Source organism: Corythoichthys intestinalis, chromosome 12, assembly GCF_030265065.1.
Source record: "Corythoichthys intestinalis isolate RoL2023-P3 chromosome 12, ASM3026506v1, whole genome shotgun sequence".
In the NCBI taxonomy this organism is placed as follows: Eukaryota; Metazoa; Chordata; class Actinopteri; order Syngnathiformes; family Syngnathidae; genus Corythoichthys; species Corythoichthys intestinalis.
Window position 1 is genome coordinate 3,535,815 of NC_080406.1, and position 17,067 is coordinate 3,552,881.

The window sequence follows — 17,067 nt, forward strand, 5'->3', positions numbered from 1 at the left end:
TAATTATGGTGCTGAAACCCATAAAATCAGTCGCACCCAAGCGCCAGCAGAGAGCGGCAAAACACCAAAAAACACAAGTAACAAGTGGAAATGACACTTTGCTGTCATTTTAAACTATTTGAGCGGGGCATGTGCGTTAAATGCGTCAAATATTTTAACGTGATTGATTAAAAAAATTCATTAACGCCCGTTAACGCGATAATTTTGACAGCCCTGCTTTTAAGAACTTCAAGTCTTTCTATCCGTAGATCCCTTTAACAAAAAGAATGTTAATAATGTTAATGCCATCTTGTTGATTTATTGTTATAATAAACAAATACAGTACTTATGTACAGTATGTTGAATGTATATATCCGTCTTGTGTCTTATCTTTCCATTCCAACAATAATTTACACGTACAATATGGCATATTTAATAGATGGTTTGAATGGCGATTAATTATGATTAATTAATTTTTAAGCTGTGATTAACTCGATTAAAATTTTTAATCGTTTGACAGCCCTAGTTTAAATACATTTTTGTCCACAGGGTTTTTATTTTAAATATTTGAAAAACAAAACCTGCTTTATGTGACATCAAAAACATGCCAATAAATGGCATATTTACAAAAGGATATTGGTTATTTATGTATTTATTGTATTCTACCTTTAAAAAAAAATGTTTTCCTTAAATTAATTATGTGAAACATTCAAATTGACCTTTGGCAAAAGCTTTGCCCCCCTTAGTTACGGTTGCTAAGCTGACAAGCTTCATGACACTACACTAAATTGGTAACTTCTCAGTTTTAGTCGATTTTAGCGACGCCCGTGGACAAAAGCGGTAGTGTTTTCACTTAAGGATGACTGCGTTTCCCGTGAGGACCAGCGTGTTTATATTCAGGGACTGCTCACGGATGATTTGGAATCTTACAACATCACATAGCGAACTTATTAAAAATATGTAAAATGCACATATATGAACACATAAGCGACCGCGCGCGGTAGCGACCCGTGACAACATGCTAACAATGCTAAATGGTTCAAGAACGTAAGGCAAGGAAAGTTTACGACTAAATATGACTCTTGCTTCCATCTTTTTTTACTTATTTTAGTACTCTTAGTTAAGCTAACAATAACTTTTGAATAGATGTCGACTTATTTATTATAACTAAATGCAAGTGTGTACCTCTGTTCGAGCATACCACCCCTTGCGGGTTTTTGCACTGCTCCCTGCTCTTCTTTCCAGACAGTTTGCACTCCTCCTGGAATTGGCAGGCCTCTCCAAACCAGCCCTCGTCACACTCGCACTTCCCGCAGTCGCAGTAGCCGTTATCTGAAAGGAAACGCCACACACTGCAAGCTGTTTATTAATACCGAATTTCGGTAAATACAAATAGATTGCAAAGCCCAGGATACAAGGTGTGTGTGACATTTGAACAAGGAGGCAGAGCTGTATTGTACATTTTATTAAAATTTTATTAACTTACCTGCATCAAGATTTGACATTTAGATATAGAGTGGGGCAAATAAGTATTTAGTCAACCACTAATTGAGCAAGTTCTCACACTTGAAAATATTAAAGAGGCCTGTAATTGTCAACATGGTTAAACCTCAACCATGAGGGACAGAAGGTGGAAAAAAAAGGAGAAAATCACATTGTTTGATTTTAAAATAATTTATTAGCAAATCATGGTGGAAAATAAGTATTTGGTCAATACCAAAAGTTCATTTCAATACTTTGTTATGTACCCTCTGTTGGCAATAACGGAGGCCAAACATTTTTTTTGTAACCCTTCACAAGCTTCTCACACACAGTTGCTGGTATTTTGGCCCATTCCTCCATGCAGATCTCCTCTAGAGCAGTGATGTTTTGGGGCTGTCATTGGGAAACACAGACTTTCAACTCCCTCCGCAGATTTTCTATGGGGTTGAGACCTGGAGACTGGCTAGGCCACTCCAAGACCTTGAAATGCTTCTTACGAAGCCACTCCTTTGTTGCCCTGGCTGTGTGTTTGGGATCATTGTCATGCTGAAAGACCCAGCCACGTCTCATCTTCAATGCCCTTGCTGATGGAAGGAGATTTTCACACAAAATCTCTCGATACATGGCCCCGTTCATTCTTTCCGTTACACAGATCAGTCGTCCTGGTCCCTTTGCAGAAAAACAGCCCTAAAGCATGATGTTTCCACCCCCATGCTTCACAGTGGGTATGGTGCAATTCAGTATTCTTTTTCCACCAAACAAGAGAACCAGTGTTTCTACCAAAAAGTTCTATTTTGGTGTCATCCGACCATAACACATTCTCCCAGTCCTCTTCTGGATCATCCAAATGCTCTCTAGCGCAACCGCAGACGGGCCTGGACGTGTACTTTCTTCAGCAGAGGAACATGTCTGGCAGTGCAGGATTTGAGTCCCTGGCGGCGCATTTTGTTACTGATGATAGCCTTTGTTACTGTGGTCCCAGCTCTCTGTAGGTCATTCATGTTAGGCTTTGTGTTGGTTTCCTCCTAGTGTGTCCCCATGATTGCCTATTAATTTCACCTGTTGTGCCTTCTCCTAGTTTATCTCTGAACTTGCATCCTCCTGTGCTCACCTGTTCCTCGTTGTCTCGTTACCCCTTGTCTGCGTGTGTGTATATAAGCTCCCAGTTTCTTTTCATTCCATTGTCAATGTACTGGTCCACGTTCATGCCTGCGTTCCTCCCCCCCCCCCCAGTTCCTCGTGTTACTCGCCCTGCTTTGAAAGTAAGTTTATTTGTTAGCCCGACTTTTGTTAAGAGTTTTTGGATACCCCAGTCGTTTTGTTGGTACTTTGTTTTTTGTTGGCATTAATTAAAAACCTTTTGCACCGCCCTTCTGCCTCGCTTCCTTTTTCCTGCTTTTGGGTCCACACAACCTGTCTGCCCGCGTATTCCTGACAATTTACTAGGTCCCCCCCGTGTGGTTCTGGTATTTTTGCTCCCTCTTCTTGTTATCATATTGACGCCACGGGGTGAGGAGGGAGTTGAAAGTCCGTGTTGCCCAATGACAGCCCCAAAACATCACTGCTCAAGAGGAGATCTGCATGGAGGAATGGGCCAAAATACCAGCAACTGTGTGTGAGAAGCTTGTGAAGAGTTACAGAAAACGTTTGGCCTCCGTTATTGCCAACAAAGGGTACATAACAAAGTATTGAGATGAACTTTTGGTATAGACCAAATACTTATTTTCCACCATGATTTGCAAATAAATTCTTTAAAAATCAAACAATGTGATTTTCTGGGTTTTTTTCCCACATTCTGTCTCATGGTTGAGGTTTACCCATGTTGACAATAACAGGCCTCTCTAATATTTTCAAGTGGGAGAACTTGCACAATTAGTGGTTGACTGAATACTTATTTGCCCCTATGTATGTATTAGTTTGACAGTTAGTTTGTTGGTGTGAAACTATGAAACTGTTCCTCTTCAGTCATGTCCTTGTGCTTCTAAAATTATTCCCCATGATGCAGAATAAGCAAGTTGACAAAAAAATTGGAGTGTTAAATAGTCCCAGTGACTAGTTTTTTTCTATTCTCAAGTTATGTGATGACTTTGGAAATGATTTCAGTACAATGGCTTGTAAAAAACTGTTCAAAATGAAAAGATATGTGGAGATGAGGAAGAGAAGAGGGAGAAACAAAACAATGGAAAAATATGACAAGTCATTTTTGCACATTTGGTAAGCAGATGTTGGTCAAGGCCACCATAATATTACTCTGCCCGAGCCTGTTGTAGTTAGAATTTAGTGGGATGTTGTACAAAATAATAATTAAATCAAATAGGGAAACAGGGCCAAACTGAGACATCAGAGAACAGCTATGGTGTATTATACGCTATACAGTATTTACTTAAAGGGACCCTCAGATTTAAAGACTTGTAGGCTCGAATAAGCCACAATTGTGCTCTTTTACTAAAATATGTTATTAGTAGGCCTGTCAGAATTATCGCATTAACGGGCGGTAATTAATTTTTTTAATGAATCACGTTAAAATATTTGACGCAATTAACACACATGCCCTGCTCAAACAGATGCGCACAATGGACGCTCGGGGTGATGACGTAGTTGGCTTGGACTGTTAGAATAGCTGCGCGAGCTAGCAAGCGAAGCTAGTATGACGACTGGCAGGATTTTGTCACATTTTGCTGCTGGTCAGATTGTTTTGTGACAGAACTGTGGGATGAGTTCCCGAGGTCGTACCTGCATCCAATTCTAGCTGTTCAGCAGTGTCTTTAAACCACTCCTAGGCAGGTTGCCCTGGTATTGACTTGCTTCCATTTGACAGTTTGTATTGTGGATCCTTGCCTTGGTTTTTTATGCGGGAAGACATCCAACACATGTTCACATTGGTTAAAAGCGGTGAGTACTTACTATTTGTGTTTTATTGAGTCTTTTATTGCCTTTTCATCGCCTCAAAAGACTTTTTGCATGTGTTTTCCCTCTCATACCTTACACGTAGCGTATTTAAACCACCCTAAGATATTACTACATTTAAGTATTTTCTTAAGGCATCTTTAGTATGTTCTGCCTGTATGCATCAAAACAAAACAAGCTGAAAGCGCACAGTAGTACTTTGGGTGTCAAATAAGTCTCTTTTAGGACCTTTTGCCGGTGTAGCAAATTTTGGCAGAACACCGATTTTGTCCTATTCTCGTCTCGTCTCATCCCGTCTTTCCTGTTCATTTTGCTGCTCATTTTGTGAAATATCGACAGTGCTGTCATGCTCATTAATATTCCTCTCGGGTTTAAATTGACAGGGCTGAACAGATGACAGGGGAAGGGGGTGATGACGCCGTTTCAAATGTGATGATTAGCTAGGTGGACGGCTCATACCATGCTTTACGGCACGCTCTGGCAAACACGACAAGGCAGCGATAATGACGACGGGCCAGGGAATTTCAAAGGTAGCGTTCTCCAACTTGAATTATTATTTAATATTGTTACTTCACGGAATATTTAAGGATAGTGACGTGGAAACTATGTTACTAAGTCAACTACTTTTTGGAAGAAGTCATTTGTATCTGTGACCAATTACTTTTTAAAGTAACATTTCATACATATAATGCTCTATTTTCAGAGGCTGTACAGCTGCAAACTCAGCAAAATAACAAAAAGAAATAAACAGTGTATCAGCTATCTGAGGTACAGCTTTTAATTCAGCCCAAAGGCTATTTTTTTCTACTCTTCTGCCACCAGTATATTATATCAATTATGTACTCTAATGTACTCTTTTCAGGGAACATACCGCAACGAAAATGGAGACTGCTACATGTGTTCATATTATATTACTGTAGGTATGATGCCATCAAGGCATCAAAGCAACATCCTTTTTAATTGTTCCATTTTACCCTGGAAACCCCCTGATGGGTGAAAATATTACATTATGCTTTTGTGATGTATGATTGCTTCTGTGACAGATTGTAACAACTTCTATTGTTTTTCACCATGTTCCCATAGTTAGGAGACGCGCTTGAGAATCTAACGAGATAACTTGTTTTGCACCATAGTACATGCCTGGGTCCCATAGTTACACGCCTGGGTCCCATAGAGATAACCATTTGTTGGCATCTGTTGCAGCACAGCTCATTTGTCCCATGTGAAAAGCCCTTTTTCAAGGGGGCTGAACCAAAAGTAGCTTAAATGTATGTGATTAGACGGGACCGCACCGCTCGGGGGCGGAATTTGGCCTCTCCGCCTCCGAGGGGTGCGTCCTTACAAAACCGGACATTTCCGGGCGACCCGTGAAGTCCGCCAGGGGATCGCCTGGCTTTGTCCCTTTGCCGCTTTACTGGAGTGTTGCTAGCTTCCCACTCACTTGTCATGGTAAGCGATTTTCATTGCTAAAGGGGCATTTTGTTTTGCTGTAACGTTAACGCAGGGATTCTGGGGTTGACAAGCTCAAGTCTAGCGTCATCATTGACATTTGTTGATACTTGTTTGCTTTCTCTTGTGGGATTGTAATCAATAAATCTCATTTATTCTGGATTTTCTAATCAATAAACATCGTCTATTGAGCAAAAGTGTGCCTGTTACTGATTCACCGCGAACCTGGAAATTTCAGTAAACACCCCCGATTACAGACGTCGCGCAACCACTTTTGTTTCAACCCAGCCATAAAAAGAAGGTAGGTAATCATATTTATTATTCAAAATGTCTGTCATTTTTAGCTTAGGATCATTATTTGATGTCTGATATTTCGTTTAAAAAAAAAAAAAAAAAAAAAAAAAAACGACTTTAAAAAAATTATTCACTCGGATATTTCAAACTTTTAAACAAATTACGTCACAGTGAAAAAAATGGCGTCTGTAAAAATGTCACAGATATCTACCACACATGGGTCGCGTTAACCGAATATTTTCCGTCTTTGACCGATTTTTTAAAACGTTGACGGAAAAAACTGAAGTCCATCCGTCATTTTGACCGGTTGCAATTCACATACCAGACCACAGGGTGGCGAGTGAGCATATTAATTAGATATTGTCTCTCTTGATGCATGACGTCGTTGACCTTACTCTGAAAAATGTCAAGGCAACTGAGTGTTCGAAGTTTCTTCAAAAAGCCCCAAAACGACGATGGTGTTGATAAAAGAGGTGAAAAAACAGGGACTGCACAAGCGGGCACGCAATTCAAGTCCATGCGCACCAGGAGGAAAGTGTGAGACTACGTTCAGGCCACAGCAGGTGAACTGTTCATTTCATTGTTCCATAATGTAGCCTACCTACTGGGGCCACAGTCAGCTGTTTTTGTCACTGCAGAGAAAAAGTTACATATTCATCTGCTTGATGTGTTATGGCACGGTGTGGATTCTCTGTTAAGCTTGTTCAGACAGAATATTAATTTAAAATGAATGAAAACTAAATACTATTGAATATGTTGAAGCGGTATGCAATGTTAAGAGTCTTGTTAGCTGTAGGCGCACTATCCTATTCCCCTCACTATACACTCGCGGGGGCCTGCGCTTGTCAGTGACGTTCCTTATTCTCGCTATATGATTATACAACTTTAAATTTTGTTAATAATACGCTCTGTGTGTAGTATCATCCATCGCTTTTCCTTTTTAAATGGGCACTTTTAAGCTAACGCAAGAAGTAACAACGGGAACATTTTTAAACAGGCATTTCACGGGAGAGCATTTCGACTCTTCGGCCAATCATATAGCGAGAGCGAGTGGATAGTGAGGGGACCGCGCGCGGCTCTTAAGTGTCTCTGTCTCGTGACTGTCGTAGCCGGTAACGCGCTCGGCCAAATGGACACACAAGTACGGAAGGTGAATTATGCCAAACAAAGGGTCACCACAATGTCATTATCATCATTTAAAAAATTTAAGTGACGGGTAAAAATAGATTATGACCTGATTTTTATGACCCTGTCAGTCAAAATGACAGACAACGAAAAAGTCTAGCGCAACCTCTGCTACCACATTACTATCGCTTAATTGTATATTTTTTTTGTTACTGTCTCATTTTCCCCGTTATTTGAGATGATAAATAGTCGTTCCAAAGAAAAATTGAAAAAAAAAAGTTTAAAAGGGTAAATGAAAAGAACATCTTGACCATTCCTTGACGTCTGCCATTTCTGCATTGCGACCCTTGTTATATGACCATGTTTCACCCATACAATCCCCAAAAAATCCAGCTGTGGCCATTCAAAGCTGTGTCTTGACACCCAGTAATACATGCTACATGGAGTTTTTGGATCGAAACAAGGTAAGTAAGCGATAATATCTTATTAAAGTCATGGCGTCTGTAATTCTGCTCTCGCGTGCTCTCACCTACAAATAGGGTTTTGCTGTATAAATTATTATTATTGTTTTTTTTTTTTTTTTAATGCCCTTCTGTTCAAAATTTTTCTTCCCCCAGAAAATTGAGATTTTAAGCTTTCCAATGATGTACCACAAATGCATATCGGACAGTTTTGAAAGTTGGCTAAATTGGGGGTCTTAGAGCGGAACTTCAAGTCACCTGAGTGTTTTCCGCTATAAATATGCATCTGATGGGGGTCAACTTCTCAGAGGTCTTACTTTTTGCAAATTGACATTCTGAAAATGACAAAAACTTGAATTTAAGAGACCATTTGCTCCATTAAATGTCCTTTCAATTAAAGATGTCCCGATCGATCGGGTCCAATCACGTCATTTTCAAAGTATCGGAATCGGCAAAAAAATATCGGACATGCGTTTTTTTAATATATATAAATATTTTTTAATCAAACCGTTTTCTAATTGTTTTTAACGTTACAGACAAAATGTCTTACATTCATCCAGAGTCTTTAGTTTTGGCTTAAAGTAGGGCTATCAAATTCATCGCGTAAACGGCGGTAAGTAATTTTTTTGAAATTAATCATGTTAAAATATTTAATGCAATTAACGCATGCGCTGCACGACCCACTCACGCATTGTCGCGTTCAATCTATAATGACGCAGTTTTACCTATATATAGAGCTAACAGGCAACGTAAAATGAGTAGAGAGAATTTTGGCAGTCTTTGGAGCCCATTTTTAATTAGCTAAAGCCTTAAATCCCTCTTTCAACAATTAGAAATATCGTGGGAAGCAATGTGGAGACGAACGGTAGTGGTTGGTCTTTTCCCTAACACCCTATGTTACTTCCCAACGCAGAGAAGATATATCAATTAGAACCACTACGCACAGTCATGGTTGCACTTCCCATCATGCATTTGGGCAGAACAGTTAAATAGCTACAGTATCATTTACTGAAAGCTCAACAAATACACTAGATGGCAATATTTAGTCAGAATATACAAAGTCACATTTATCCTTTAAGAATTACAAGTCTTTCTATCCGTGGATCCCTCTCACAGAAAGAATGTTAATAATGTAAATGCCATCTTGAGGATTTATTGTCATAATAAACAAATACAGTACTTATGTACTGTATGTTGAATGTATATATTCGTCCGAGTTTTATTCATTTTTTTTCTTAATGCATTGCCAAAATGTATATGACCGGGAAAAATTATCGGGAATGATTGGAATTGAATCGGGAGCAAAAAAAAAGCAATCGGATCGGGAAATATCGGGTTCGGCAGATACTCAAACTAAAACGATCAGGATCGGATCGGGAGCAAAAAAACATGATCGGAACAACCCTACTTTCAATATTGTCTTTCTGTTGGTCTGCTATACACTTTTACTCGGACTAGTATAGTACCGTATGCTATCGGCAGATCCTTTTCTCGCCAGTGTGTTGGCGTTAGTGTGCGTCAAAGTGTGAAAGACCATCCCTCCTCGGATGCCACGCAGCGCAACCGTGAGTGAAAGCCCATTATCAGAGGCCAAAAAGTCGGACTTCATCGTTCCAGACTGCTGAACCGTAATGAGCCCCTCGCAGCAGCCGTGTTGTCTGCCCCAATAAATCACAAAGTCATCACATGCAACTGACGCTCACACCTGTATTCATATCTCTATTACTGTAGAGCTCTTCTTTTGCAACTGCTCGTTTCAACCTGACATTTGAATATCACACATCGACATGCTTGCCTATTCAACACAACTAAGTGGAAAAAAGTATGGCTGCAACATTAGGTACAACTGCACAAGAGTACATCAATCCATCTTGTAGATTTCAGTTCATGTGGAATTGGAACCAGGCAATTACAGGGTACATATAAAGACAGACAACCACTCACATTGTTAATAAGTTGGAATGGTGCACACATTCCCTGCACCACAGTCAGTTGAAGCACAGGACGGTCAATGACTAGCGTACATTGTGCTTATATTCACAAAAGGACATTGGTCGTCAACAAGAAAAACAAAATGGATGAGCAGTGTTTGTGGTAAGGGTGTCGCTTAGTGACAATGTATGGAGCACCACTGATATATGGCGGAAAACACAGACAAGACTGAAAAAGCAGTTTCTGCTCTTGCACCCCTCTTTAAAAGAAACTGCTGTATTTTAAGCCATAACAACTGTTGTGTTTGATAGAACAATATGTCAATATGCTGCCATAGCAGATTCATGGTGCATTAAGCCCCCGAATTATTTTTAATTTGCTCGTTTTACCCTGAAAACCCCCGTTTACGGACGTCGCGCAACCGTTTTTGTTTCAACCCAGCCATGAAAACAAGGTAAGTAATTATACTTATTAGAGATGTCCCGATCGATCGGGATGCCGATCAATCGGGTCCGATCACGTCATTTTCAAAGTCTCGGAATCAGCTAAAAAATATCGGCCATGCCTTTTTTAAATGTATATGTGGCGGAAAACACAGACAAGACTGAAAAAGCAGTTTCTGCTCTTGCACTCCTCTTTAAAAGAAACTGCTGTATTTTAAGGCAAAACAACTGTTGTGTTTGATAGAACTATATGTCTATATGCTGCCATAACAGATTCATGGCGCATTAAGCCTCCGAACTATTTTTAATTTACCCGTTTTACCCTCAAAACCCCCATTTACAGACGTCGCGCAACTGTTTTTGTTTTGACCCAGCCATGAAAATAAGGTACGTAATTATATTTATTATTCAAAATGTCTGTCGTTTTTAGCTTAGAATCATTAATTGAGATCTAATATTTTGTTTAAAAAAAAAAAAAAAAAAAAAACGACTTTAAAAAATTATTCACTCGCATATTTTAAATTTTTAAACAAATTATGTCACAATGAAAAAAATGGCATCTGTAAAAAAGTCACTTATATCTACCTCATAACTATCGCTAAATTGTATTTTTTTGTCACTGTTGCATTTTCCTCAATATGTTAGATGATAATCGATACAAACAAAAAAAATGTTAAAAAAAAAAAAAAAAAAACGTTTAAAAGGGTAAATATATGAAAAAGTGAATCTCGACCACTCCTTGATGTCTGCGATTTCTGCATCGCGACCATTGTTATATTATCATGTTTTACCCATAAAATCCCCCAAAAATCCAGCTGTGGCCATTCACAGCTGTGTCTTGACACTCAGTGATACATGCGACATGGAGTTTTTGGATCGAAACAAGATAAGTACGCGATAATATCTCATTAAAGTCATGGCGTCTGTAATTCTGCTGTTGCGTGTTCTCACCTCCAAATAGGGTTTTGCTGTTTAAAAAAAAGTTTTTTTTAAAAATGCCCTCCAGTTCGAAATTTTTCTTCCCCCAGAAAATGGAGATTTTAAGCTTTCCAATGATGTATCACACATGCATATCGGACAGTTTTGAAACTTGGCCAAATTAGGGGTCTCAGAGCGGAACTTCAAATCACTTAAGTGTTTTCCGCCATATATATTTTTTAATTAAATCGTTTTCTAATTGTATTTAACGTTACAGACATAATATGTTACACTCATCCAGAGTCTTTAGTTTAGGCTTAAGGTAGGGTTATCAAATTTATCCCGATAACGGCGGCAATTAATTTATTAAAAAATGTGTCACGTTAAAATATTTAACGCAATTAATGTATGCGCTGCACGACCATCTCACTCATTGTCGCGCTCAATAATGACGCCGTTTTACCTATATAGAGAGATCAAAGGCAGCGCAAAATGAGTAGAGTGAATTTTGGCAGCCTTTGGAGCCTTTGTTTAATTGGCTAAAGCTTGCAATCCCTCTCCCTTTGATTAGAATTATCATGAGAAGCAATGTGGGGAAGCAAAGTGGTAATTGATCTTTGTCTTAACACCCAACGCAGAGAAGATATAGCAATTGGTAGCACGACGCACAGTCATGGTTCCACTTCCCATCATGCATTTGGGATGGCCACAGTATCATTTACTGAAAGCTCAACAAATACACTAGATGGCAATATTTAGTCACAAATTACAAAGTCACAAGTCTTTCTATCCGTGTATCCCTCTCACAGAAAGAATGTTAATAATGTAAATGCCATCTTGAGGATTTATTGTCATAATAAACAAATACAGTACTTATGTACTGTATGTTGAATGTATATATTCGTCCGAGTTTTATTCATTTTTTTCTTAATGCATTGCCAAAATGTATATGATCGGGAAAAATTATCGGGAATGATTGGAATTGAATCGGGCGCAAAAAAAAGCAATCGGATCAGGAAATATCGGGATCGGCAGATACTCAAACTAAAACGATCGGATCGGGAGCAAAAAAACATGATCGGAACAACCCTAATAGTTACTGTCGAATGGTAACTTTACTATCGATACATCTATAGCTCTCACCTATAAAACCGGATATCCGGTCGTATCGGTTTATCGTTCTCAAGCTTAATATCTACCTCATAACTATCGCTTAATTGTATTTATTTATTTATTTATTTATTTATTGTTACTGTTGCATTTTCTCCGATATGTTAGATGATAAATGGATCCAAACAAAGAAATATTGAAAAAAAAAAAAACGTTTAAAAGGGTAAATATATGAAAAAGAAAATCTCGACCACTCCTTGATGTCTGCGATTTCTGCATCGCGACCCTTGTTATATGACCATGTTTCATCCATAAAATCCCCAAAAGAATCCAGCTGTGGCCATTCACAGCTGTGTCTTGACACTCAGTGATGCATGCTACATGGAGTTTTTGGATCGAAACAAGGTAATTACACGATAATATCTCGTTAAAGTCTTGGCGTCTGTAATTCTGCTCTTGCGTGTGCTCACCTCCCGATAGGGTTTCTCCTGTTCAAAATTTTTCTTCCCCCAGAAAATTGAGATTTTAAGCTTTATCATACATGCATATAGGACAATTTTGAGTTTGGCCAAATTGGGGGTCTCAGAGCGGAACTTCAAGTCACCTGACTGTTTTCTGCCATATACTAGTATATAATCATGGCATCTGCATTGTGTACTCACCATTACAATTTTTGTCATTGTGTGTGGCACAGACCCAGTCGTGGCACTCGCAGCGAGGCCCGTAGAATTTCCCTGGATCCGATGCTTGGCACATGCACACACCACAGTCGCACTTGCCCCTCCCGCTGCAAATGTTTCCATCGGGTGTCCGGCAGCGACGCAGAGACGACTCGGTAGATAGCCTACAAACACCAGCAACTTGACTGTTCAAAAACAAAGAACAACAAAGTTATCTTTATAATCTTCAAGAAACAAAAGTCAGTTCGGTGATATTAATATGTACGGAGCAGTGTTGTTTTTGGCAGCCCTTTTAATTTTCGTCTTTGTGTTTTGGACGATAATACTTAGTAGTCTTAGTCATGTTATAGTCATTCCAAAATATGTTTGTCTTCGTGTAGTTTTTGTTGAGGAAACTTTGAGGCTAATTTCATCTAGTTTAAGTTGACGTTTACTAAAAATGTTTTACTGTAAAATAAAAAAATATTCCAAAAATAAATAAAGGTTTCCAACTATTTCCAAGGAAAATTAACAGAGGAACACATATTGTAGCATCTACAAGGACAACGCCAACTTGGTGATCATGCACACACAAGGAAAACATTACATTATTTTCAATTAATTATACCCACCTGGATGCTATGAACTATATGTAAAAACTAGGGCTATCAAAATTATCGCGTTAAAGGGCGGTAATTCATTTTTTAAATTAATCACGTTAAAATATTTGACGCAATTAACGCACATGTCCCGCTCAGACAGATTTAAATGTCAGTAGAGGGAAATGCCCACTTGTTAATTGTGTTTTATGGAGTTTTGCCGCCCTCTGCTGGCGCTTGGGTGCGACTGATTTTGTGGGCTTCAGCACCCATGAGCATTGTGTAAGTAATTATTGACATCAACAATGGCGGGCTACTAGTTTATTTTTTGATTGAAAATTTTACAAATTTTATTAAAACGAAAACATTAAGAGGGGTTTTAATATAACATTTCTATAACTTGTACTAACATTTATCTTTTAAGAACTTCAAGTCTTTCTATCCATGGATCGCTTTGACAGAATGTTAATAATGTTAATGCATCTTGTTGATTTATTATTATAATAAACAAATACCGTCCTTATGGTACGTAGGTTGAATGTATATATCCATCTTGTGTCTTATCTGTCCATTCCAACAATTTATTTTACAGAATATATATATAATTTACCGAAAAATATGGCATATTTTATAGATGGTTTGAATTGCGATTAATTACGATTAATTAATTTTTAAGCTGTAATTAACTCGATTAAAAATTTTAATCGTTTGACAGCCCTAGTAAAAACATGTCTGAGAGTTTGAGGATATTCGCCTTTAGCATTAGCCTAATGCTAACGTGAACGTGAATGCTATGCAAACACTACGAGTTACATTTAGTGTGTGATGATCACTCAGCATAGACCTTTCAAGGCTAAAGCAACATTGCATATTCTGTTTTACCAACATGAGAAATATTACCAAGTGTTTTAAAACAAGCAAGCCTGGAGAGAAGAGAACACCAGTGAGTTGGGGCTGGGGGGTGCAGCATATCACATGAGTGATACAACCGGACAGCTAAACTATACATAAAAATGTTACACATTGTGAACATTTGACGGAAACTATGACGCATTTTCTTCTCGTTCTTGTCTCGTCAGACGTAAAATGGCATTTGGCTCGTAATATTTTAGTCTATCAAAGAAGTGTTTTTAGCTCGTTAGCGTCTACTCGTCATCTTGAAAAAATTGTTTGTCGACGAGGTATTTTCGTTATCGTTATCGTCGATGAAAACGACACTGCCCACAGTTTAGTAATCTGCACCCATAGTTTAGTAATCTGTGGCCACTGTTTAGCAATGACCCAGAACAGTAGTCCTCAACGAAAACAAATTAGCAAACAAACAAACAAACAAAATGTGCAATATTACTGATCGTGCATTATAATTTTAGTCGCAAAATGCGACCATTTGGTTACAATTTGTAGCCCTGCTGTTGTACTGTGGGTACAGATTAGCTATGAAAAATTTTTTCTACCCTGGTACTCAGGGAGCTCCGTAAATATAAAACGTACACACAACAGCTGGAATTAAGTAAACCATTAGAACTGGTTGAGATTACGGACATATAAACTACGCCAACTGCTTAAATCTGCCATGTGATCCACTGCACTGCCAGTGGCATCGCTAGGGTCCCTTGGGGCTCCAAACTAGAAATCTCTTGGGACAAGGGTCAAGAATCTGCATTGGACAAGGTGATGATGCTGGAACTTTTGTTTGGTGCTGTTCCAGTGAGATTTACAAAGATGACTGCCTGAAGAAGACATCAACATTCCCTCAGTCCTTGATGACATGGGGCTGCATGTCAGGCAAAGGCGCTGGGGGAGATGGCTGTGGTTAAATCTTCAATAAATGCAAAGGTTTGCATTGAAATTTTAGACAGCTTTCTTATCCCTTCAATTGAAAATATGTTTGTCATTTTCCAAGATGACAATGCATCATGCCGCAGAGTTAAAACTGTTAAAGCATTCTTTGGAGAAAGACTCATCCAGTCAATGTCATGGCCTGCAAATAGCCCAGATCTCAACCCTATTGAAAACCTGAGGTGGAAATTGAAATAAAATTTTCCACAGCAAGGCTCCGACCTGCAAGGATGATTTGGCAACTGCAATCAAAGAGAGTTGGCACTAAATTGATGAAGAATATTCATCAAGTCCATGCTTCAGAGACTGCAAGCTTTCATAAAAGCCAGAGGTGGTGCTACTAAATACTAGAGATGTGTTTTGATTGTTATTTCTTTGTTTGTTTCTCATGATTCCATTTTTTTTCTCCTCAGAATGGAGTGATTGCATATATATTTCCCTGCATATGTTCTATAAAAGTAACATTTACTGACCACCACAATGTTTTTTTATTCATTTCTTTTAGTGTTTCTGAATGGTAAGGAGTTGCACTTTTTAACTAACCCAATATTTTTCAAGCTTTTTATCTGAGTTTGTTCTGCATGATAAAATTTCTGAGTAAGTGCTCTTCCGAGACTGGTGATTCCATACTTTTTGCTAGGGGTTGTATAATATAAGTCTGCACCTCCTGCCTCTTTCTTCTGATCGGCTCAACCATCAGATGAGGTTTGCGAAATGGAATGATGAAGTACCATCTTGCTTGCAAAGCTAAGCGAGGTTATTTCCCATGGCTAAATCTTGTCGTTTCAGCAGAGTACATTTTTTGGCAGCCCTTCGGGGCCCCAAGCAACTGCCTGGCTTGCCTGTTCCCTAGCCCCGCCCCTGCCAGTGACTCAGAGCTGAGGTCATACGAATTGTTCCCACAGTAGTCAGAACCAATAGTGACCCAGGGTTTAGTTCATGCTAATTTTTCCTGTGCCAGCAATAACTTGATTGGAAAGCTGTTTTTTCACTTAATTAAAATGAATCCCACAGATTGTAACGCAACGGATACAAAGAAGAGGAAAAACCTGGTCTACATTCCAGATTTGTTTTTAAAAACAACAGCAACACAAAGTTAAAATGCAAACAGCATCTTGGTATCTTCAACTTTTCTACAGTCGTCATCAATATCTGCACCTCCTTTTCCTACTAGCACCCTCAACTCAGCCCAATATAAACATGAAAAACTTATTTTTGCATGTGGAGCTTGAAGTTGCGTTGAAACTCACCTCACAGACTGTAACAATGTGTCCTCGGCGCTGGAGAGCAGAATTAGCAGCACTAGCACAGGCTGCACCCAAACTTCAGTGTGCATGTTTAGATCCCACGGTTAACCCGGAGTTAAAGTAGCTTAAAGGAATTTTCCCACTCTTCCTTCGTTGACAGTTGCAGGAAGAAGAAGAAAATAGGAGGGGAGAGAAACCAAAAGGTGGAGGAAAAAAAGCAGCAGGCTGGCCCGATCTTTTCTCGTACAAGTGCCTTTCATTAGTTGCGACTCCCAGGCTCGGTCCTGGCCTAAAGTTCTACAGGCGGATAACTGCCAAACTGAAAAGTTCACTCTCTAGTTTAAGAAAGTAATGAAAAGCAGACTGTTTTTACTTTTTTTTGTTTCACTTTTTCCCCTCCTCTGTCTTTTTCCAGATGATTCTTTCTTTTTGGACTCCACCAGAAGCTTTTACATACATGGAAAGTTATGTATAGGAAAGTATACAAATGCATAAAGACACTATCAGATGTGGAAGGAAATCATATGGCTTAAAAGGTTTTTACAGGGTGGAAAGCTGGTTGAACTGACAAAAATATGGAAAAATCTGCTCAAGAATTCACACAACATTAATCAGTCTTTCTC

The 17,067-nt window shown here is 38.9% G+C and overlaps 1 protein-coding gene across 1 annotated transcript in view; it reads right to left on the reverse strand.

The window, feature by feature from the left end:
* itgbl1 (integrin, beta-like 1) overlaps positions 1-16,735 on the reverse strand; it is a 49,887-nt gene extending 33,152 nt beyond the window's left edge. Inside the window, exons 1-3 of the mRNA XM_057852365.1 lie at positions 16,448-16,735; positions 12,763-12,965; positions 1,165-1,311 (exon numbers count right to left, since the gene is read on the reverse strand). Coding sequence (XP_057708348.1) covers positions 1,165-1,311; positions 12,763-12,965; positions 16,448-16,533 — 436 coding nt within the window. The 5' untranslated portion in view covers positions 16,534-16,735. The remainder of the gene's footprint in view (positions 1-1,164; positions 1,312-12,762; positions 12,966-16,447) is intronic.
* Between the last annotated feature and the right edge of the window lie 332 nt (positions 16,736-17,067).